Genomic DNA, 24,749 nt, shown 5'->3' on the forward strand with positions numbered 1-24,749 from the left:
TGACAGGAAACACATGGAACGAATCACCGGTCCACATTTTGATTGACAGCTGTCACAACCTACTAGGATGCTACGCACTACGCATGCACGTTTTCTTAATATGAGTATTAAAAACCAATAGACCAATGAAAATGCAGGACATTTTCTCAATATGCGACGTGCGGGACAAGGGGTGAAAATGCTGTGCGGTACAACGCAAAGCGGGACAGGTGGTCACCCTAACTAAAACTATTAAAAATAATTTGTGGAAACGTAACCTTAAACAAACCTTAGAAATGCTGCCTTAGCCACTAATTGAAATAAACTACTAAAGTACTACAATTACTAATCCTAAAATTGACATACAAATAAAGCGAGTAAATGACAGAATTTTGAGGTGAAGTATTTAAATATCATCTTAAAAAAAATCTCTAAACATCCTTAATGTAAGATAAAAATTAAACGAGAAGCACAATGGCTTATTGATATTAAGACTTGTTTTGAGAGAATTCATCTTGACATATATTTTGTCATATTGTTTAGTATAAATCTTTATGAACATGTCAGACCTTGGCCTGGGTGATGTCACTTGTCCTTGCATCGTCATACACCAAGGGCATGCAACACAGAACACAAGCCACATCGCATGTGTATTCCGCTTGTTGACTTTGTCACAGCTATTCTGACTGAATAAAGGTGACATGCCATGAGCCACAAACACATAAAGAGACAAATAAAATACAATATTATTTTCACACGTAGTGAGGGAAAGAAACCCTGGACTCAAACCATAGCATTATACACTTAATGACCTAGTCACAATGAAATGAAGGTTGCAGAGAGATGGAAAGAGATGTGAAAATTGGTGATGATGTCATACATACGTACATGGAGGCTGGACTGAGAAGGCGAGATGTTAATAATGGCAGAGCTGGTGCCGTCTGCCTGTTATAAACCAGAAGCATTGGTTAGTTGGTTAATGTTAGTAAACACCCTTCATTCGCTAATCAACACGCTTCCAAAAAATTGCAGTCATAGTAAGAGAAGCATTCATAGTTTCTCAGAAAGCCAAATCTTTCAATTTCACTATTCAAAGTCTAAAGCAAAACAGTGTTTCAGATTTAAATGATAAATGTTTGAGGTTGTAATTGGAATGTACAATATTAAATATCCTTATTAAGACACATCTAACTGAACTACACATGTTATACCACACTCTACCAGCCAACAGTTCAATCCTGGCCAGATTTTTTTTTTATAGCATAATGAGAAATGACATGAAAACAGAGCAACACATTAGATCAGCAGCATATATGGATGAAGTAAGATGACAGCATATATTACAGAGCAGACAGTGGATTGGATCGCCAGGTCTGGAACTCCCAGACTAAGATGCAACAGAGAGCGTCAATGAGGTACAGATGGCAACCATACTGAATGCTCTGACTCTAACCTGCGGTTTGTGCACTCAGACAGGACTGTGTTTCTAGCTGATAGATAAATCATTACCAAGGTCAGGACCATGAAATGTGATTCCCCGATGAAGAATGACACCCCAGGATTGTTGTTTTTCCTGGATGGGACTCAAAAGTGGGTTTTTTTCCCCCAATAATAGCTCTAACAGATGAGGGACTCAACAGTAGGATGAGTTCATGCTGCAATGTAAGCGTTAACGCTAATTAGCTGCAGACACAACACAACACGCATTTATGTTCCGCAGCGCTGTGCCTCCCGATGCTAAATAGAACTATTGTTTTCAATAGGAACGTGTTGCAACGAAAGGACCACGCCAGCCATAAAACAACACGGGTGAAAGTGCATTTTGCGGATTGAACAATGGAATAAAATAATTAAATTCTGAGGAGAGAGCTCTCCAAGGAGTAACAATAACCTAGCGTAGCAGTATCATTTTAAAGACGTTTGTCCCTGTGCACATTATGAAATGTGTTGTACTAAATAACATGCACAGGACAAACATTTAATATAATTTAAGTGCAAATCTTATTACATCCATGTCAACAAATGCTCCCCTCAAAAGGATAATATATCATGCAAAACATAACAACAGCAGTTCTGCTGTTACATGGAGAATAAAAAGCTTTATAGTAATTGTAATTGTTTGTTAAAGTCTGGGGTCAAAATTGGGGTGTAACGGTACATGTATTTGTCCTGAATGATCACAGTACGGATTTCTTGGTTCAGTACATACAGTCAGAAGACGAATACAGTCAGTCACAGGCGATCCACACTACAATCTTGCTAAAAAAAAATAAAATAATTAGCTTGCTAGTAGCCTATATGTTGAGTTTCAATTCCTTTTTGTGACACTCTCCACAAAATTCAGGAAACCGGGAAGGCAGAAAGCAGCATTCTGTTTGTTTTCTTTATTTTACAAAAGCACAATGGAAGAACCAACCAAGTCAGTTTCCTTATAATTGGCTAATAAAGCTGGTTCTTAATAAAATAAAAAGGTCAAAAGCACTATTGTATTTTACCCAAAATCAATTTATATAATACCAAATATGCACGTTTAAATTTTAAGTAGCACATCTAAATATATTTTGTGATAGTTAGATGTTAGTTAAGAAATATTAATAATATTAATGTTAATAAATAGGTGACACACCTATCTCTATTAGGGTAATGATTTATTTTAAAATAAAACTATTAAAACCTATTAATGAAATAAATCTGGGGGAAAATTTTTACTTAAACTTATTTCAGGCCACATTTATAAATTTTGTTTAGTTTAAGTTGAAGCACTAAAATTACCAACTGGAAATAAATAAAAACTAAAACTGAAATAAAAATTAAATAAATAAACAAACAACTAATAAATAATGACAAAAAAACATAACAAAACTAAATTTGAATTAAAATAAAAGCCAATTCAAAATATTAATAAAACTTATTAGGATGCAAATAATACTACAATAACATTGGTCTATATCTTGTGTGAATTGGTGATAAGCATTACATACAGTACATTATTTATTTTTACATGTATATATCATGAGAAGTAATCCAACCCAAAAATGTCTTGCGAGAAACAGCAGCTTTAGCTAAAAGCATTTTATGCAGAGCAATTTTACACATCTCATCGTGATGAGCCTGGGAGATCGCATTACCTCACCGCATCTGTCACATGCTAATCATGCCGAAGCATTCCTGATTCCTCTGTATTCTGATGCACGTGGTATGGGTGATTACAACGCTATGGTAGGCTGGTGTTACAAACAGCAGAGCCGTGCCAGAGCTGTGTCTTCCCATGCAGCAACCACATCCTGCAGAAATTATGTGAAATCAAGCTTACTCTTTTACACCGCAATCTAAATACAATCAAGAATGCTGGATGTGATGTTAAACATCATCAAATAAACTGGCTAACTGTTCTAATAAGTGCAAGACATAAGGACAGTTCTTCTGTCTATGCAAACATTTTCAAATAGACTCTTACAAGAAAGTCACAAAAATGTAGCTGAACAGGCCATCAGACTGGCTGCTCATAAACAGGGACCTGGTCGCAAAGGCCTGTCATCGAGTGCTCTCGTTCCCCCAGAGTCGACCCCTAGCAGGGGAGGTGTGGGGGTAGGGGGTGGCAGTTATTGTGGCGCCGGTGGTGAGCAGCCAGGAGCGGGGGGATGCAGTTGCCCAAGACGAGGACTTACCACATCAGAGGGAGGACTGAACCCTCGCAGCGCCTTTTGCTGTGTAGTGCCAGGGCATAATAAATACAACAAGAGAGAGGACTCCATGCAGCTACTCAGTAGAACAGCTAATTAGGACCAGGCCGCTTTGTTTGCTGTTGTCCTCCAACTAGAGGAGTTGCATTACAGAACATTTTGAAGTACACACATTAGTAGGGCTGTTTGACTCTCTTGCTGTCTAAAGGGCTTTGGGCGAAGCCACCAAGACGTAGGATCAAAATCAAACCTTTTTCAGTAGTTCTCCCTCAAGTTTAACCTCAGAAACCTCTTCAAAGCTCCTCTACATGGGCACTTGCTTTTAGCGCCCTGTTTCTGAAGTATATCGTTTAACCCACTCAAAACCGTGGCAAATCCACAAAGCCACCGGATTGGTGTTACTTTCCCCTATGAGGTTGTGTTTGGCCTCATCAAAAACCTGCTTTAAGTGACGAACCTGATCCAGGGAGCATTTTTTATGAGACCGCTAGGGAATAGTATCGGGGTCTGGGCCAAGCCAAAGTAAAGTCTTTGGGGAGATGATGGGGTTCGAGTTTCATTTAATGCACAGGGGAGTTCAGACCAGCTTGATGTACCACTCTGTACACCACCAAACACAAAATACAAGGCATTAGAGGTGAATATATTAAGTTATAATGCTTAAGGGGGAATAAAGAAAAAAATCCAAATATATTTCAGTCCACTGGCACACGCTGTCTGTAGAATGCAATTTGCATGTCGCAATTCTCGATCATGGAGGCCAGTTATGAGTGCTAAAGGCTGTGGGGGATGCAACTGACTATCAAGATCTAGCATAATTTAGTGGGACTATACAATTGTCACGTTGTGTATGGTCCAATCCCAAACACTTGATGCAGGTACTATTTAATCCACACAGAGAATCACACAGGAGAGCAGCGGCAGCGGCGGCGGCAGCAGCATAATTCACATACTTTCTAAAGATAACAGGGCTATATATACGGGGACAAACAAAGGCATCTAAACTAGACACAGGTGAAACTCATTAGTAACTAAGGCAACTAACAAGGGAATTAACAATACTAAACTGAAAGGAAACAAGCACATGATTGAAAAGACAAGAACACTGAACATAGCCCTGACAACATCACAGTTGCGATTCAGGCACCTGAATCAGCACATACAAAATAAATGTACAAAAACAACTAAACCATTCAAAAGTTTTGGAACAGTAATAAAAAAAAAAAAAAAAATTATACTTTTAGTCAGCAAGAATACAATGAATCAATCACAAGTAAAAGTAAAAACATTTATACTTTTACAAAAGATTTCTATTTTAAATAAATGCTGTTCTTTTGAACATTCTTGAACATCATGGTCTCCACAAAACATTGAAAAGCTGTTTTCAACACTGATAATAAGAACATTTTCTTGTGCGCCAAATCAGCATAATTCAGCATTAGAATGATTTCTGAAGGATCATGTGACACTGAAGGCTGTCATTACAGTAATGAAACATTTTAAAATATATTAAAATTTAAAAGTTATTTTAAAATTGTAATTGTATTTCACAATATTTAAACAAATAAATGTAGCCTTGGTGAACATAAGAGACAAAAACAACAACAAAATGTTTTTACCCCAAACTTTTGAATGGTTGTGTGTTTTTTTTTTCCTCACTTAAATACGATAAAAAAATTATTTAAAAAAATCGTGACGATTTTTGTGCATTCTGCACTCTTGGAAACTTTGGAGTTAGATTTTTTTGGTTAATTGTGTAAAACATGGTTACTGGAATCATTCTCATACAAGACAAGATAAAAGATAAGGTATTTTTAACCGCACTTCTAAAAAAAATGCTGGGTTGTTTCAACCCATGTTTGAGTCAAATATGGACAAACCCAACCATTGGTTTATATATATATTTTTTTAAACCCAACAGTTGGGTTTCTCCATATTTGACCCAAACATGGGTTGAAACAACCCAGTATTTTTTAGAGTGCAAGCTTGAACATGCAGGATTTGTCATGTTTTTGCTATGTTTTTGTGTTCTATTTTTAAACAGTCAAAAGTTACTGTGCACAGGATATTGATTGGAGATATTTAGTATCTTCTTTTCAGATCTCACAGAGTGAGAGCAGAGTTACTGCAATCAGGTTCCAAACAGTAGCCGCATAGAGGCGATCATATTTTCCTCTTTGGCTTTTCCTGGTTTTCCTGAGTGGATCACAGCAGCCACAGGCTCCCACTGGAATGCTAGAAGTCATGCGGGATTGTGGCTCAGGGATCAAATTGCTTTTCCTTCTAGTGCGATAGACCCCTGAAACTTTATTCTGAACCAGTGCAGCTGGCCGGTACGAAAGACCGTGCTACTGTATGTCAAAACCACCCTGGAGGAACCTGAGTCTATGAATGCTACATATTGTAGTATAAAACAGAATACGTAAAAAGAAGATGAGTTGCCAAATTGCTAATCAAATGCATGTTCTACATGTGCAAAAGAACAACAACTATACCCTCAAGCAAAAACAAAATGTGATGAGCATGCAAACCCGTGAAACAATAGCCCTTCTTTACAAAAATTAACAGTTAACATACCCATTTTCCCACAGTTCCTTCACTTCCTATATTCCATCAAACATTTCTGATAGACAAAAAATAGGGTTATTGGGGATTCTACCACAGATGACTGCGGTTGTGGTCCCTCTTTTATTTATGTTAGCAAAAATAAGCCATTTGATGGCAGTCCTCATACAAATCCACATTTATAAATCAAGCCCATAGTGAAGTGGTCAAGAGACATCTGAAATCAGGACCAGAACTGGAGGGGATGTTTACTGAGTATTCAGCGATACATTTTCAAAGTCAAACATGTGGTTATTTCTTGAGTATTCAACTGATTTCATTAAAACCACAAATGGTGTGCCCAATGATGCCATCTGAATCGCCTTGAGAGTTTGGACTGACGTCCAGGACAGTGCACGTTACATAACATTTCAGGTTCATCATTGGGTTACAAACAGATGAAATTAAGGCAAGACATTGCAGGTAAAAACATTACTTTGTCGCATACAGTGGAATAAAAAGAAATTGAATCTTGCTCTCAGATTAGATCAACGGAAAAGGTAGCAAGTGCAGAAGAATACAAATCCCCATTAATGACTCTTAACTAGAGCTGGGTGTGGGCTTATAAAACTGAGCTCAAAAGGGCAAGCGTGAAGTATTCCTCTTTCCACTCTGCATACAACAGAACGTCTCACATCCACAGGGAAGCACTGCCAGCCGGGCTGGAAGGTCAAAAACCTAAATAAACTGCTGTTTGTGAGTACGATACATTTCCAAGGAAACCAAGTGGGCCACGCGGGCCCGAATCTGATATTCTAGTCTCATTTTTCTTCCAGTGACTGAACAAATAAAGGCTGAGAGGTTAAAGCTGAGACATGGAAACAGTTCTTCAATTTTCCTAATCCCCCTTGATAATTTTTTATGTTGTTTTTATTTATTTTTTGGGAGTATTTTTAGGTCGTAGTTATGAGAGGGAATTGATGACAGCTCGAGGAGGCGTCATTAAAGTTGGCCTCTCTTTTCTCAGAAAGCGAAGCGTGTCATTGTCTCAAGATGGTGTAAACCTTCATCGTACACACTAGTGCCAAACAGTATTCCATCATGTTACTGAATTCATGATTTCATCACTAACACACCCCCAATTATGCCGTAAGTTGACTAACATGGCACCATAGCAACATTACAAGGCTAGTTCGGCCAATATTTTACATCTCATATTGAAATCACAATCTAAAAGTACATTCAAGTAACATATTTCAAACTAGATTTAGAAACAGCATTTCTACTAATACCTAATTGAATTAAAGGCAATTCTATGATGCCCATTGCAATCTTGTCTCTCAGTCCTTCAAGAGGCAGCCAAGAGGCAGTCTACAAAAGCCTCACTTTCTTAGTGCCACAGACATTGTGTCCCTCTGGGGCAATGCCGTAACCCAGACTTTATAATGGACAGGATGTGATTGTCATGTTTCACAACTAGAATCACACTTTAATTCCACCATTAAAGGCATGGAGAAAACGACCCCTAGAAGACCTTATAAAGTGGTGTGTATACTCAGAAGTGCTTAAACTTGCCATGACAGCATGCCTCATACTCTAACAAGGCTCTAAAGGAAACCTGGAGAAACCCAAGCTATGTGACCAATGAGCTACTGACTAACAGCCAAGAGGATTAACATCATAACAGACAAGAAAAAAAAAAGAATGTGTATTCATAGCTATAAAGAAATGGTTCTCAACTTTTTGACTGCATTGTCCACAACAATATTCAAAGGCCCCATGACTTTTCCAGTTGTTCCTGATTTTCTGGAATAAGGATAAAGATTTTTTACGTGTACCTGATAAACTATTTCAGAGCTTGGCAAAACTAGGAAAATGTATATTCATCAAATGTATAAAATGTCCAGGGAGATATTAGATTTTATTCATTTAAATGACATTTTGAGGCTCCCTTAGATTTTTGCTGAGGTCCCCTGATTAAGAATGACTGGTATAAAGCCATTTTTCCAAAGAGATCTGGATACAGCACTACATGTCACCTACTCAGTCAGCTAAAGAAAAAGAAGGACATTTTAAGTTGCAGATAAAAAGACAGATCATACCTGTCCAGGAATGAGAGGCTCCTTGTCATCGATATCAACCAGAACTTCATCTCTAGGGGTATGAGCAATCTCCTCTGTTAATGAAAATATAGCATAAAATACTGTACGCATAAAGTATAATGTTTCATCTACATCATCAGAAGAATGCACACTCAAAACTGTTAATGAAACCAAAAATCAAGAAAATCATTTGATTCTTGCATAATTTTTTTTAATTTTTTTTATTGGTTCTGAATAAGAACCAATTCTCACATCCAGTCCTAAACAAAAGCTCAAAATAGATCTACTTTTATCCAATATGATCGATTGATTGATTCCCTTGACAGAAAACACGTACCTTTAAATGTATCTGTTGTGTTTACAATAATTCTAATACAGTATATTTTGATGTGTACTTAGGAACAATATGCTTCAAAGGTTTTTAAGTCATTTTCTTATTTCCTCCGTCTCACCAAATTCCTCTTCTGTAGGGTCTCTCTCCAGGCTCTCTGACAGACAGCGAAAGTCATTCAGTGAGTGGACTGTGCACTGGCCCACCACAGGCTTCCTGCCGAACTGTCGGTTGTCTATAACCTTGATGACCAATGGGGGCATGTAGAGCTCTTCCTTGGGCAGTCGCTAGAGTGTAGGAGAGATTATGAAGGGCAGAGTTGTGAACATACTGTAAAGAGATGCAAGACTTCCAAACTTTTAACTTGTAACATAATGACTTGTTTATTTCTCCATTTCAGTTGTTATTCCAAAGAACCTTCCTCTCTCTCTCTCTCCTCTCGTCCTCTGTGAAAGTATTTCACACCCTAAACTGAGTCAAACATGACATGGTATGGCACAGGACTGACCACGACTGACAGTGCAAATAACTTTCCCAGTCATTCAGCATTCTTTCCATGCGATGCCTCCCAGTCTTAGATGAATATTGGAACGGAATCCAAACTATCTTACGTTTTAGAATTAAGACATTGTTACTGTGCCAGTCATCACTCATGAAACATCCACCATGTGAAGGACACCATGACCACATTGTATATAAGTCTGTCACAACTGGTTAGCAGTATGCTGTAACAAAAAAAATTGATATCCTAACTGTTTTTTTTACATGAAGAATCTACAAGAAATCTCTGAAGAGGGCTCAGACAAAGGTCAACTGTATTTACTATTAACCTTTGAATAGATTGATAGAGTACAATAGAGTATTTTTGTATTCGTCCTTGATGAAAGCACATTAAAGTTGAATTTTATCCAACTGCACCTGCTTTAGTGCAACAAAATTACGTAGAAAATAACTGACAAATCAAAATCCAGAACTTACGACATCAATGAAGAGGGTGTTGACTTCAAAGTTAGGGTTCTTCTTAGAATTTCGAATGACGCACGACTGAACCACACTTGCTCCGCATTCCACCTGAAGACTGGGAGATGTCACTGTGGCCAGCTGGAAACTCTTCAGGTTACGCAAACCCCACGCCAGTATCTAAGAGTTTAAAGGTTAAAAGGTTGTCACGTCAGGTGCAAAGGCCTAAAGTAATCATAAAAGGGAAATAGCATTTTGGAAGGTTGAAGTCAAGTCTATACTGTGCTAGAAGTGTTTTTAAACTGTGTAAATTGATAACTGAGATTAGGTTTTGGGCTCACCTCAATAGCAGTGCGCTGAAGGACAGGTTTTATCCCCTGTGGCACCATGTAGACATTAGGTTCCCTCAGTGGTGGTGGATAGGGCAAATCAGAGTCCTCTGACTAACAATAAAGGGCAAAGCATAATAGGAAAAGTCAATAAGGTTCTGAGCTATTATCATTAACTAAACCTAAAATTTAACTTAAGTTGAAATAAAATACAAATATTAGACAAAATTTTGAATTGTTGTACACTCTAAAATAATAATAATTAAAAAGAAAACTAAAAATGACAATGAAATAAAAATAAATTAAACCTGAACAGTAATATTAAAACAATACTAATAACAATTACAAAAGCACATAACTTAAATTAAAACATAAAATAATTAATACTAAAATAACGAAATATGTTATGGATATGGATATTTCGAAATATGTATTTACTATACAAGTTCTTATTTTATTGCAAACATGCATTAACAGTTTTAACTTCATGTAATTGAAGGGGACAAAGAGTACATTTAGAGGGATCAACTTCACAAACACTATGTTTCCATTCTTCTCTACAAGTACATTTGCATGACGCACCAAATTTGAAAATGGGTGTGAAAACAAACAAGAAATTGGTTACTAATAGCATTCAAACATCATAACTTCACATGCCAATCAAAGTTAGCAATCACACCACAGTGCACACAAGCACATGATAGCCAGGACTGCATTGAGCCAGTGCAATTGTTTGATGAATGGCACTACTGTTGAATACAATGGTGCTCTGTGCAAAGGGACGGATGGAGATATCTTTCAGCCATGAAGAATTGCAATGTTTTAAATTCTCCATGGCTGAAAACTTCTCCATGGTTAAAAACTTAATTACGTTGGGTTTAAAAGAGCGGCATTAAAGTCGGCATGAAACAAAAGTTGCGATAGTCTTTTCTTCCCTTCCGTGACGTATATCTGAGCGAAACTTTGTAGTGCAGAACTTAAAAAAAAAAAAAAAAAGTAGTGCAGAACTTGATTTTGTCTGTCAGGAATTGTTTGGATCGTTGGATCAATGTGGTTTGCTATTGCTGTGATCTCATGTGAGTGACAGGTTGTCCCGCCCACACACCAGTAAACATGTCATGAGAGAAGTGACGTTGTTGCAAGCGGGAGATAAAGTTAATTTGATTAAAGATTATGAGGACAAAAAACAAAAACAATGATGTGCACGGATAAATCATTTATAATAAATGCTGCAATATTCCATAAAAAAAAAGAGAATTATTAATTTTAATTTCATTGAGACTTTAAATAGGAACACCTTTAAGAAAGCATTGTTAATCTACTTGATAAATGAGAACCTTTCCTGACATTTATACAAACTCAGCGCTCAACATGCTCAAGCCTCTAGATACAAACATAACGTTTTGGAAAGGCCACTGTATTCAAAGTTTAAACAGAACTTATAAGATCTTAATAGGAATGCATATATACAGTGCTGGTCAGAATTATTTGCCCCCTTGGTAAATATGATAAATATGATAAAAAAGTAAAATATCAAAAGGATAAACAATGCAGATTTATTTTTTACAGCCATCTTTGATCATATTTACCAAGGGGGCAAATAATTCTGACCAGCACTGTATATATTGCACTTACATTTATTCATTTATTCATTTGGCAGACTCTTTTTTTTTTTTTTTTTTTTTTTGACTTTCATTGCATTCAAGGTACAATTTATTAGTCCACGCATTCCCTGGGAGCTGCTAGTGCCATGCTTTACTGTTTGAGATACAGGAATGCAGATTTTTTTTTAATGTTGCATTACACATTGCTTACTGGCCAATATCACTTTTTATTTATTTACTGGTATTGGAAGGTTAATTTTGCATGCTTATTTATCCTATTTTTATTCATATATTTCTGTCATCTAACACTTACTAACTCACTTAAAGTTAATATTTAAAAACACTAATAATTTATTAACAATGTTATATGTAATATTTACTTACATAATGAATATCCATTTTTCATACTGTACATTATAAAGCTGTGATGCCTAAATTCACTCATAGCATTTAAAACAATTGATTTTAGTTTTTAGTGTTTGATTTTTAATTTGTTTAGACAAAATATTATAGAATTTTAATATCAGTCATTTAAGATAATTGCATTCCTATATCTGAATAATATCATGCAGTTATTTCCAGCAAAAAAAGGACAGTAAAGTGGAGTACAGAGGTAAAGGAAAGGGAAAAGTGCAAGACCATGAACCCTTGTTTTCAGCACCATATTTCCCATGCATTGCCAATGTTTTCATTTACTATTGGCGACACAAAGCACGTGTACTGGTCCAGTGTGTTTAAGTCCCTAGTGTGTTTGTATCTAATGAAGAGCAGCTATTATGCAGTCTAATAGCAGCACGTTAGTTCCACCATTAGCCCATCACTTTGTTTCTTTTTGAAATGCCACTGGAGAACAATACAAATCTTTGTGCAGATGAAGTAGAATCCAGTAGTTAGGAGAGCTGGGAATATAGACAGATCAGAAAGGGTTCTAAATTTCCAAGTCACCTCCCACAAGATCTTGTCCTTGGCAGGCCTCATAAAAATCAAGGAGGTGCATACATAGTACATAGAGTTCTGGAGGAATCTACCCACCAGGAATAAAAAAACCAAACAATGTAGATCTCAACACCCCATATCTAGCCTAATGAAAACCAGTGGGAATGCCAATTTGGAGCTAACTACTGGTTCCAGCTATCTTCCATACTGAGTTATGTTTTAACATTTGAAGAGACGCTTGGCTGCTATAGAGATCTGAAGGACTTTTATAATCCTTTTGGTTTAATATGGTGGAACCACATGCCCTGTGTTTTTTGTTGAGTTTTTGAGTCAAAAGTTCCTGCTTAATACAGTAAAATGTGTTTGCGTATGTGTGTGCATGCTGAATTGTACCCATTGCTGTTGACTGTCAGAGAGGAACCCTGGAAGCACAAGCTTGAAGATGCCCAAAATAAACAGAGAGGGGAAAAATGAACAAGAGAACAGGAGAGAGATGCTCTGGGACAACTGCAAACAAGATTCATTGTCTATTCACTGAATCCTTTACCAACACTTACCTCATCCATGATATGTGAGGGTGGTAAAATATCACCCTAGGGAAAAAGAAAAGAAAAATCAAATAAATAAAGTGTAACTGTGTGGGCATTTGTTTGTGTGTGTGCGTAGGTGGGTGGCTTGACTGTTCTCTAAAAGTTCACTTTAATTCAATTTCCCTGTGATTATCCCACTCTAACAGATGCCAGCTGGTCCGGTCTGGACGGGGTGGGGCCTCTGGCACTCTTAAACTCCACTGGCATCTCCAATCAGTCTCCTGGCTGTCTGCATTGCCCAGACAGGGCCGTTCGCCTGAACTGAGAGCTGCAGAGCGGTGCCAGTCTCCAAACAGACAGGGCTAGTGAAACCGGTTCAGATACAGTGATGTTTATGTCATTTACAGCAGCTCTATCCAATTACTCAGTCGGGCCTGACTGAGAGAACAGGGAGTAGCGGTGGCTTAAAGGAGAACAGAAAGTATGTGTTTGTGTGTCTGTGCATGTTTTTTTTTTAGAGACGATGACAAAAATAAGGGATTTAAGGGATAAAGAAATATGACTAACCTCTTGACCTGGGATGTGATGGACTGCAGGCTGTGGAGGAAGAAAATAAATGAATACATTATTTCAACACACATCTATGTGTACACAGATGCACTATAAAAACTGAGAGCGGTTTTGAATTTTAAATCACATGTTGTCAGACGCTATGCATACAAATGCAACTGCGTGGGTGAAGGAGCCACTGAACTTCCTCTGTGGTGCTGGAGAAGCTGTGATATGTGCCATGTAAACACTTGTGGGTTAAACTCATAACAAAAGCATCTCTTTCAACAGAGATGCTGCAGACAACAGCTGTGCTAGATGTGTCTAGAGGACGCAAAGAATCCCACAGAATCATCATTGAGGTCATCTTAATTATGATGGCTCTTTATGGCCTTATATATTTGACCTTCATGGCCTCATATCATGGTATCATGACTGTATCCTTCACAAGGAGCACTGAAAATTGTAAAATGAAGGCCAATGATGCCAATTACAGTATCACAATTGATGGTAATGACTATGAATGGATAATAATCTTACTTTATCTCTACGGATCAGTTCGAAAGCAGCAAGCAGTTCTCCAGCAGCCTTCCCAGCTTTCTGGATGGGATACCAGGCGAGGCGAGGGGAAGATACCATTGAAGGTTGGCAAACACATCGGCCCATAAACTCATCAGCACCCTGCAGAGGTCAAATAACTTGTCAAGCACTTTCTGTTTCAAGACCAGGTTAACAGGAGGAAAAAATGGACTGTTCCTGAGGAAAAGCTAAACACTGGTTTTGTCAAAGTTTGCCAGGTTTCAGCTAGGTTTGAAACATCTGGTAGCAAGCAAACTTGATATCCATAACTGTCTACCTATCTGTGATATAATCCTGTAACATTACATAATTTGAATGAATGTTTTCAGTGTTAGTCTATTACTGTGGTTTCATTAACCTGTTCCTAAACAGCATATAAAACAAAAGGAACTGTGGTTGGTTGCTTTACACAGAGATACTGTGGTCTACGTGTACATATTGGAGAAATTGCTCAAATATAAATTCTGTTGTCTTGCCTACAGTTAAGACATGTATGTTTAAATAAGAATACAAAATTCAAAATAGGAAAAACTCAAATTCAAAAACCAGCCTTTCAGCTTAAGTTGACTGTTATTTTAGTAATATTTATATACAATTATAGTATTTATTATTATTTTAAGATATTCTTTTTTTTTGGTAGGTGTCATTTTAATTTTAATATTATTTAATTTAAACTTATATTTAATATAAGTTTAGTATTTATATTTAGCTCTAATGTATTTTAATTTCATTAATTCTTTTATTTCTGCACTGTAAAAAATTTCTAACCCTCCCAAATCAAAAATTTCAAGTGACCGATAACATCTAAATTTTTTAATTGGCCCAAGTGAAATTCTGTAAATTTCAATTGGCCCAAGTGAAAATCTGTCAATTTAATTTTATAATTTACAGAATTTCACTTGGGCCAATTGAAAAATTTAGATGTTATCGGTCACTTGAAATTTTTGATTTGGGAGGGTTAGAATTTTTTTACAGTGTGTTAGTTGCCAAGACCAAGTTGCCAAGATTTGATATTTGATTTTTTATTTGATTTGAGCTGTATTTCAATTAACAAAAACCCATTTTGGTAACACTTTACGATAAATGCACGCTATTAATCATTAGTTAATCATTAGTAAACAGTTAATTCATAATTTGTAAAGCATTAATAGACATTAATAAGCAGTTTAAAAATATAGCTATAAATTATTTATTCTTGATTTAGAAGCATATCTATAATGTGTTTAATAATTGTATTTTCATACTTTATTAATGATCAATGTATCATTTATAAACCAGTTATTTAGTTTATTAAACACATTATAGATATGCTTTTAAAACAAGAATAAAGCATTATAGCTGTATTTATAAACTTCTTATTAATGTCTATTAATGCTTTATAAATGATGAATTAACTGTTTACTAATGCTTAAATGGTTAAATGGATTCCGTCTTTCCATATTCAAGTCGATAAGAGCTGTACTTGCTTGGCGTTATGAATATGACTTTGAGTGAAATGACTTGCTATATATAAAAAAAAAAACCTTTGGTCAGATAATCTCTACCTGACAAAATTGGCGGTTCTCAACCTGAATAAGTTGTAAATTTAACATGAAACACACCTGCTTATAAAATAACACATACCAGCACAACGAAAACTCACATAAGTGTCTTGATCGTACAGCTCCACCACAATGTGCGGAGGGCTCTTCTCAGTCACTTGATGGTCTCCAAATATTTCCACTTCGTAGAAGATGAGGGTCTGGTCCCAGGTGGGATTGAGTGTGTTCCGAACAGTCACAGTCTTCTGGCTCTGATGCAGGAAGGACACAATGGCATAGGGATCTAATCAAAGAGTCAAAAGATCAAAGGTCACTGAATTGCATCGAATTTTCATGTCAGGATGAGTGATGAAGTATGGCATGAGTTGCAAGTTCACATCGAGTGGGAATAGCATGGGTAATGTGCACTTGTATACTGTCAAAAACGAGATCTAAACTGTCAACTGAAGCCAGAAAGGCTTCGGCGGGTCAGATGGAGGTTATTGCCACGTAGATGAATAAACGCAATGGAAAGAACTGCATCAAGAGTTGGGAAAGATGTGCAGCCATCAACTCATTGAAGTCTGTTTGCCATCAAGACTGAGGCAGTGATTCGGTACGTTCTCCTCAGAACAAGACTTTCAATGCATCAGTAAACATAATAAACACAAGTATTTCTGTTTTTATTTGGTTCTGTAATGAGGGTGACGTTGCCAAGAATATAACATCAATTATGGACGTGAAAAGAACCAGAGATACCCTGAGTTGGTGCAGGGAGGGTGAGACCATTTTTGGTCTATGTAATGTCTGAAAGATGATGTGTGGTTGTGAGACAGAGAAAGGGGGGAAAAAAGTGAGTGATTTAGCATAAGCATGTGCATGTGTTAGTGTTTATTTATTTAAGTGAGTGTTTTAAACAGATAGTTCACCCAAAAATAAAGAATTATGTCATTGTCATTCCAAATCTCCATGAAGTTAGGTTTCAAATTACAATTTTCTTGTCAAATAGGCATGTTTGACATGTAGTCATAGTAGTGACAAATTTCAAATTTGTGAGCTTTGTCAAAACAGGAATTTGAATGTGATTTAAAGAACACTAGTAACTAAGCACACGAGTAGTGTTGATTACTTTTTTGTCCTTTCTGGAGCATGACAACAGTACTGTGGTCACTATGAACGGCCACTGAAAACGGTGTACATTCTTCCAGATTTCTCTGCATTAAAGGTTGTATCAGTGATTTCAGGCCCAAATTTTTTTCATCACATTCATCTAATCTTTCCTAATGATCCGCTAGCTGCCCACCCCATAAGCAGGCCGTCAAAAAAACGCGTCTCTGTAGGCAGCCTAGGCTCTGAGATCTGCACACAAAAACAATTGGTTTCACCAACCACTCAGAACCAAAACAAATAGTGTTCCAACCAATCACCGACAGGGGGAGGGTGTTGTGAGGTTTTGTGCTCAAGCACGGCTGCACGCGAAGTCGGAGCTGAAGAAGAAGCTGGCTCAAAACCTCACAACACCTTCCCCCTGTCTGTGATTGGTTGGAACACTATTTGTTTTGGTTTTGAGTGGTTGGTGAAACCAATTGTTTTTGTGTGCAGATCTCAGAGCCTAGGCTGCCTACAGAGACGAGTTTTTTTGACGGCATGCTTATGGGGCGGGCAGCTAGCGGATCGTTAGGAAAGATTAGATGAATGTGATCTTTTTGGGGGGGGGGCCTGAAATCACTGATACAACCTTTAAATAACAGCATATGAGATTTTAATGACATGAGGGTGAGAAAATATTGGCATATTTTTATTTTATTTTAGTAAACTATTACTCCAAACATTTGTGTGTGTGTGTGTGTGTGTGTGTGTGTGTGTGTGTGTGTGTGTGTGTGTGTGTGTGTGTGTGTGTGTGTGTGTGTGTGTGTGTGTGTGTGTGTGTGTGTGTGTGTGTGTGTGTGTGGAGAAAAATAATGCAAGTGACATCAACTACTTAGGAATGCCAGAAATTGGAAGGACAGTCAAAGTTTATTATTTCAGTCGACGTAAAGCAGCCTCAGTGGGATAGTTTCACTAGGGAGGGAGAAATAGACACTTTTCCCAGCTCTTAATAAACTAGCCCAGTTACACACATGCACACACAACTTCCCACTTCCCACAAACACAGTGGCTCAAATAAACAAAGGGATAAACGAGCTTTGGGGAGCGTGCACTGTTACCCAGGAGCCAATGGGAAATAAACACAGGCAGTGTCTAATCTGCCTGCTTACAGTGAAATGTAAATAAACTGTCTCCCCCAAGGGCATTGTGGGACTGGACATGTCGACGGCTGCCCACGTGTAGGACTCAAACATGATGCATGACCCTTGGGAACAATGACATGCTCAAAGAAAATAGGGAAAGGATTTTGGCAATGACTTATTTCCCATATATCAATACTATACAGTGTTTAAAATACTCTTTGTATATATTATGTGAGCCTTTAATTTTATATGTTTTGTGTATGTATAAAACTGTTATAAATAAAATCAAATAAAAAGTCAAAAAATGTACAGTAAACAATAGTTTGAAAGATCAGGAGACAGACAGACAGACAGATAACCAGACAGACATAGACAGACATAGACAGATAGACAGATAGACAGATAGTTCGATAGATCGATAGTTCGATAGATAGACAGACATCTTTAGCAAAGAGGGGCCTACAACCATATAGCGTCTGGAAAAAACCTGTGATTTCGTCTAATCCCCCTCCAGTAGCCATAGCACTGATGCAGCTCTACATTTTCCCCTCCTTTATAAATATTGTGGTCCATCGATCATTTCCCTTTTCCAAACTCCTTCTCAAGCGCACCAAGGACAAGTGATTTCTGCCTCGAGCTTGATTTATTCATTTTACTCATACCTCAGAACTCTGTAAAAGATCTAGGCTGGGTTTTGTGCATCAGGAGACTGACTCAAAACTATTTGTAGATTTGTAATCAGAGCGCCAGACTGGCCTGATTTATACCAGGCCTGTATTTTTAAAAGGATCCTCAATGTTTTTTCATCTGTGCTTGCGGGTTCAGAATGAACCTTAAAGGCATAGCCTGGGTAGCTACATTTCCAGGATTTCGATAAAACAAAAAAACAATATACTTCAGATCTTTCTCCACCTTAAAGTCTCTTTTCTTTTCATCCTTGTCGGCTTTGTTCGCATTTTTAGACTATGGTTTTTCCATGCATAGGATATTTATACCAGACATCTCTAATGGGTGATAACCAGCAGACGTATTTTGCCTGCATTTTAATGATGTGGAGCACTCTGGGTTAGAAATTTCACTACCACAACTTAGAGCTTTAGACCATGGCAGCACTCGCTATGGTTTAAAGGGGGTGAAATACTGCTCCGGTGTTGCCAAGAAAGCTCTTTTATATTTGACTTTTTCAGGGACTGTTTTTTTTTTTTTTGGCAACATCAACAATCAGTGTCACATTCTGAATGAAAACTCACTTCATGTTTATTAATAGGTAATATTAATATAAGGTAATAACAAGGCCCACACGGAATCTGCTCATTTATGAGGGGAATTCTGTGGAATGGCTTAGACAGAGCAGAGAACACTACACATATTGGTGGCTAAAATACATTTACATAACTCTTTCAAATTACACTTATTAAAATAATAACCAATGAGCAAACACACAGGCGTAGAGCTTTCGGAATGACAAACAATTCCACAATATTCACTACACAACTATAACAATAAAACATTGCTGAAAAAAACTTTGTGGATTTTTTGAGTAACTTCTTCTTCTAAAGAGTTAGGGAAAACCACTACAAAAAAAATCTATAACCAATAGCTAATAAATACAGCGTACAGATATGATTATAAAGGAGACGGAAGCACTTCTACAACTGCAAAACCAGAGAATGTTTCACCTGATGTGTGCGTTTAGACAGTTTACATAACTTTTGAAATGTGGTTAGACCAGCAGAAGTTCTAAGTCCCTTTGACCCGGCAAAACGTCACATGTGCATCTTCAATAAAAAAAATGCATTCAGTGCACATGCTTTGTGTCCACTTGTTTTGATCATTTCCAAGGACACAAATAATGGAAGATTATTTCTTATGAAAAAAATAGCTTGGCAAATAAGGAACCAGCGCTAGTAAATCAAAAAGAAAAACGGCAGAGCAGAGCAACAAATTCAGCATATAATGTCTCATTGTTTTCAGGGCTTTTCACTTTTTAAAGTTTAGAGAAGACAGGATATGATTGGGAGAGAAAGAAGGGGGTAATGGGATATGTTTCAAGCCAGATTCAAACTTGCTTCATCCATAAGAGCAACAGCATTAGAGCTCATGCACTAAGCAGCAGACCATGGCTCCGACTTGATTTGTTTTACTTTATGTAGTACCACCTCTTTTCTATACAAATGACATTTTTTACATCTTCGCTGCCAGCGTCTTCTCTCATGGACACCATTGTAAATCTACTTCATTTCGCTTCTCTCTGGGCTATACTTGACCCAAACTTCCTCGGCCCAGCCTGTGCCAGGCATAATATTTCACCCCCTCTGACGTAAACTCAGTTACGGTTCCTCTACCATTTACTCTCAAAAGACTTCACTTTTATGAATTTCTTATTTATAAAGTGCTCCTATTATTATAGGCAATACTGGCCCTTTTTTAACAGAAAATCATAAAATCAGAATTCTGCCATGGTAAGCTATTGCTCTCAATATGCTTCACATTAGGACTACCCATTGACCTCAATTTGTCTCACCACATGACCTGGAAATATGTATCTTATTGTATGTTAACAAAATGTCATTGGAGCTGGCAAAGCGCTCTTCATGCCATGCGGCATAGTAGTAAATGTCTTAAAAGGCTGATTTCGCCGATGCCTGCTGTGTGTCTGAATGTCATACTATTAGTGGATTCAGAAGAATATATTACTCAGAATCCATACAAATAACCACAAGTTCGGGATCTGAAAGGTCACAGTGCAATGCATGTAGATTCTGACAAAGCTGCTTTACAAAATGAATGACTGCATATATTTCTTGGTACTTTTATTGCCCAGAATGCATTGTTGTCTACAGTACATCACTGTTTTAATGAAAAACAGTATGTTACTGTCAGAATATGGCCTTTTTTTTTTCTTTTTTTTACCCAACAAGATTGAGTAATCTACAAAGCTTTTGTTGATTTCTTAGGTTTTGACCTTGGAACTGCATTATCAGCATATTAGAATGATTTTTGAAGGATCATGTGACACTGAAGACTGGAGTAATGATGCTGAAAATTCAGCTTTGCCATCACAGGGATAAATAACATTTTAAAATATATTAAAAAAGAAAAAAGTTATTTTAAATAACATTAAAAAAATCTATTTTGAATTGTGCACAATCCTGATTTACACAAACCTTGATACGTTTGTAATAGTTATATGCTCACCTGAGAAACTGTCTTTATCCATTGCCAGCAGATCTCTGGCCTGATACAAGTAACATCGCAAATGATACAGGGTCCCATCTGAAGAATCAAGACGCAGCATGGCAGTGTAGTTTCAGTCATCTGTCATTATTTTAAATGAAGTGAGAAAACTGGCATGTTCAACTTACTATCAAAGAAGCAAGAGATGGTTGGGCGGTTGACACCAAAGGTTGTTGTAACTGACTTATCGTCATTCTTTTCATCAGTAACACTGCTCTGTTGAAAACACACACACACACACACACTGTGAGAAAGATTATGTTCCTTCAACCTAAACAGTAGACTCACACATTTTGGCGTTCAGACAAGACAAGGCATTCATGTTGGATCAAATATCATAATATTCCAACCAAAAAGGGTAAACAGAGTATGTGTTAATGATAACTGCTGTCAGTTGTGGAAAGGGCAACTGTATATGCACCACAAACCACTGGCATGAAAAGATTACATCACCACCCAAAGACACTCGAATATCATTTTGACACATACAAAAATCCTGATCTTCTCTGAATAAAATGCCTGATGATGTCTCTTAACCAAAATGAAAATGCTATGTCATTTGTGGCTCACAATATTTACATAACCCAATACACTTGTATGGTTTTGGAGTAAAAAAGAAAAAGAAACACACCCTCCAAAGTGCCCTCTAAAAGAAGACCAGAATTTGGAATCCAATCCCAACGAGTAGCGGTGTAGCGCAAACCCAAACACTGAAACGCTATTTTTAATGTCGCATTGTTTGCACATGCAGCTTTTAGTGCCAAGCAAGCTGATAATCAAACCTGATTTTCGGTCTCTCATATGCGGCGGTGAAAAGTTTGATTCGTTGTAGTTAATCAAATCATCCTAACTCTCTTGCATATGTAGAGGTGGCAAAAAGGGTAATTCATTCTAGTGAATTGGACAATAGGTTAATCTTAAATAACTCTCTATCTCTCATACGTAGCAGAGAAAATTGAATCAGTTCATTCTAAACAAATATCTCTCTTATCTGTAGTGGTGGACAGTCAGAGTAATTCTAGTGAATCAGTTCATCCTAAACATCTCTCTCTCTCTCTCTCTCTCTCTCTCTCTCAAATGTAAGTTTGATTCATTCTAATGAATCAGTTCATTTTAATTGACTCTTTCTCATATTTAGCAGTGGATTAATTGTAATGAATTGGTTAGTCTTAAACTGCTCTCATCTCATTTATATTGTGGTATGATTGATTTTAGTTAATTGGTTCACTGTAAATAGTAATATCTCTCATATGTAGAGGTAAAAAGTCAGATTCATTCTAAAAGACTTTGTCTCATATGAAGCTTTGGCAAGTTATTCCAATGAATCGGTTCATTCGGACAATCCATGTAAATTAACAGCGTATGCTCTAGCAGTGGAGATACAGTAAGAGCAGGATTTAAAAACGAGGTTAAACACTCTATATCATATGGAAATAATTGAAAATGACTAAATTAAGCATTTGATGTCTATGGATCTGAATTTTCAGGTGCCCCAGAAGGCAGAGCAAGGGAATCATCCAGTTCACCTCTGTAAGGCACTACTTGCACAATGGACCCGTTCCAGACCCTCATCAACTCTCAATTCTCAACTCAGCCAAGCCCACATGACTTCTTGTTCCAAAGCTGCCTGGAATAGACCCGTAACAATGGACCCAGTGGACCAGACTATGAGTAAAAGAATAAGCATACTAACTAGGCTTTATGCATACACCGTCCTTCACACTCACTGCTCCATCTCTGTCTCCCTGTAAATTATATCCCATGATGCCCTTATTTTACCAGACTGATTCCACTTTGCTTGCCCAGTCTCTCTCAGCACCTCCGGTTCGTCCAAACTCAAAGCCCTCCACACCCATTCTCGCCTTTGCCTTGTCTAAATTGCATCTCGCCTTCGTTTGATTCAGTCCGACCACTTTCCTTTCCTTCCATTACGGTCTCTCTTTCTAAATCTCACCCCCAATTCCAACTCCACATCACTCAAATAGTCAACCCTCATTACCAGCGAACACTCCAAGGCAAAGATGGCCGCCGGCCCTGTCTTTTCTAATGGTTCCATACGATATCTCCAGCGCCGGCGCCGGAAGGCGTCCGTCTTCCTCTGCTTGAGGTGAAACTTCCAGCCAAATAAAGAAGCATACTCCCAGCCCTCACGCTCCGACTCGTCCGGACGTTGCTGTAGAAGAGTGAGCACACACAGAAAAAGACTCATTTACATCATTTAACTTGATAGAATTAAAGCATTTTTCTCATATCACGCATGTTCTGTATGATCCTATCCAGTGGTGCACAGTGCAATAAACATTAAAAAAGACAAATAGCAGACATGAGTTTTTTTTTCAGATTAGTGAGGAAAGGATTAGTGAGGAATTAAAGTTATCTAATAGAGTAGAAAGACAGGAGGTACCACAAGAGAAATGTTTCTAATTCTGTGCTTAAAGAGTGCCACCATGAGGACAACTGATTTTACTCATAGTAACCCAAAAAAGTATTTGGACACTTCAAAAATATATAATGCTATATATTATATAAATATATAATAATATATAATACTAATAATCTATCTATCTAAAAAGCACACTTTTCAAGCAAAACTAGAATGTAACATTTTATAAGTATAAAATTGCAAATTTGCTAAGTTTAAAAAAAAATTATTTATTTGTTTGCAGATGGCATTTGGTTTCATAAAAATGTAATTGCATAAATAATACACTATCATTCAGAAGTTTGGGGTAAGTGCGATTTTCTTTTAAAGAAATTAATACTTCTAAGCAAGTACGTATTATATTGATCAAAAGTGACAGTAAAGACATCTGTAATGTTACAAAAGATTTCCATTTTAAATAAATGATGTTCTTTTAAACTTTCTACTCAAAGAATAATGAAAAAAAGTATCATCACAGTTAACAATCAGTACAGCAATCGGAAATGCTTCTTGAGCACCAAATCAGCATATTAGAATAATTTCTTAAGATTTCTGCAATATTGTGAAATATTATTACAATAACTGTTTTACTGTATTTTTGTATATAAAATAAATGTAGCCTTAGCATAAGAGCAGAGACTTTCATAATTATTTAAAAAAAAATCTTACTGATCCCTAACTTTTTAACAGTAGTGAATTAAAAGATTTGTATCTGTTATTTAGTTCATATATATAATATATATTTTTTTAAAACAGTAAAAACCACCTTTTGAACCCAAACCTCTCTCTCAAACACATTTTCCTTGAAGTTCTTTACCAAGTTTTAGTAGACCTATTTGTTTCTTGCGCAGAACCAAACGGAAACACAATGAGCCTCATTCAGGGAACACAAGCAGAACAAATTTGTGTGTAAATCGTTCATAAATCCATTCTTATGTAAACTGTCCAATTGAATTGAATGTGACAATTTACATAATGGATTTGCAGATGATTTATAGACAAATTCGTTCTGTTCGTGTTTCATGAATGAGGCCCATTGCCATTCTCTGTAACTCGAAAAAGCAAACATGTTGAAGTTCTTCAGTCTAACAACATCATTTATTGTTATCAGAAACAGTGATCTCCAGAATTTAATTTTAGATCTTTATTAGCAAAGTGTGTTTTACCCAAACTTGTTTGCCTGTGTGGATAAGGACTTTCACAGATTGAAACA

At 36.9% G+C, this 24,749-nt stretch overlaps 1 protein-coding gene across 7 annotated transcripts in view; it reads right to left on the reverse strand.

The window, feature by feature from the left end:
* dysf (dysferlin, limb girdle muscular dystrophy 2B (autosomal recessive)) overlaps positions 1-24,749 on the reverse strand; it is a 77,774-nt gene that overhangs the window by 23,181 nt on the left and 29,844 nt on the right. For 3 of the 7 annotated variants that reach the window (XM_084403634.1, XM_084403633.1, XM_084403636.1), the window contains exons 29-40: positions 23,114-23,287; positions 21,243-21,330; positions 21,076-21,153; positions 15,769-15,950; positions 14,088-14,228; positions 13,566-13,595; positions 13,026-13,061; positions 12,862-12,903; positions 9,941-10,042; positions 9,618-9,779; positions 8,761-8,926; positions 8,309-8,382 (exon numbers count right to left, since the gene is read on the reverse strand). In XM_084403634.1, the coding sequence (XP_084259760.1) occupies positions 8,309-8,382; positions 8,761-8,926; positions 9,618-9,779; positions 9,941-10,042; positions 12,862-12,903; positions 13,026-13,061; positions 13,566-13,595; positions 14,088-14,228; positions 15,769-15,950; positions 21,076-21,153; positions 21,243-21,330; positions 23,114-23,287 (1,275 nt within the window). Of the gene's footprint in view, positions 1-867; positions 925-8,308; positions 8,383-8,760; positions 8,927-9,617; positions 9,780-9,940; positions 10,043-12,861; positions 12,904-13,025; positions 13,062-13,565; positions 13,596-14,087; positions 14,229-15,768; positions 15,951-21,075; positions 21,154-21,242; positions 21,331-23,113; positions 23,288-24,749 lie in introns of all 7 variants that reach the window. The other 4 variants (XM_084403631.1, XM_084403630.1, XM_084403632.1 and 1 more) reach the window with 3 other exon arrangements.

The sequence above is a fragment of the Rutilus rutilus genome, assembly GCF_951802725.1.
Source record: "Rutilus rutilus genome assembly, chromosome: 3".
Lineage (NCBI taxonomy): Eukaryota > Metazoa > Chordata > Actinopteri > Cypriniformes > Leuciscidae > Rutilus > Rutilus rutilus.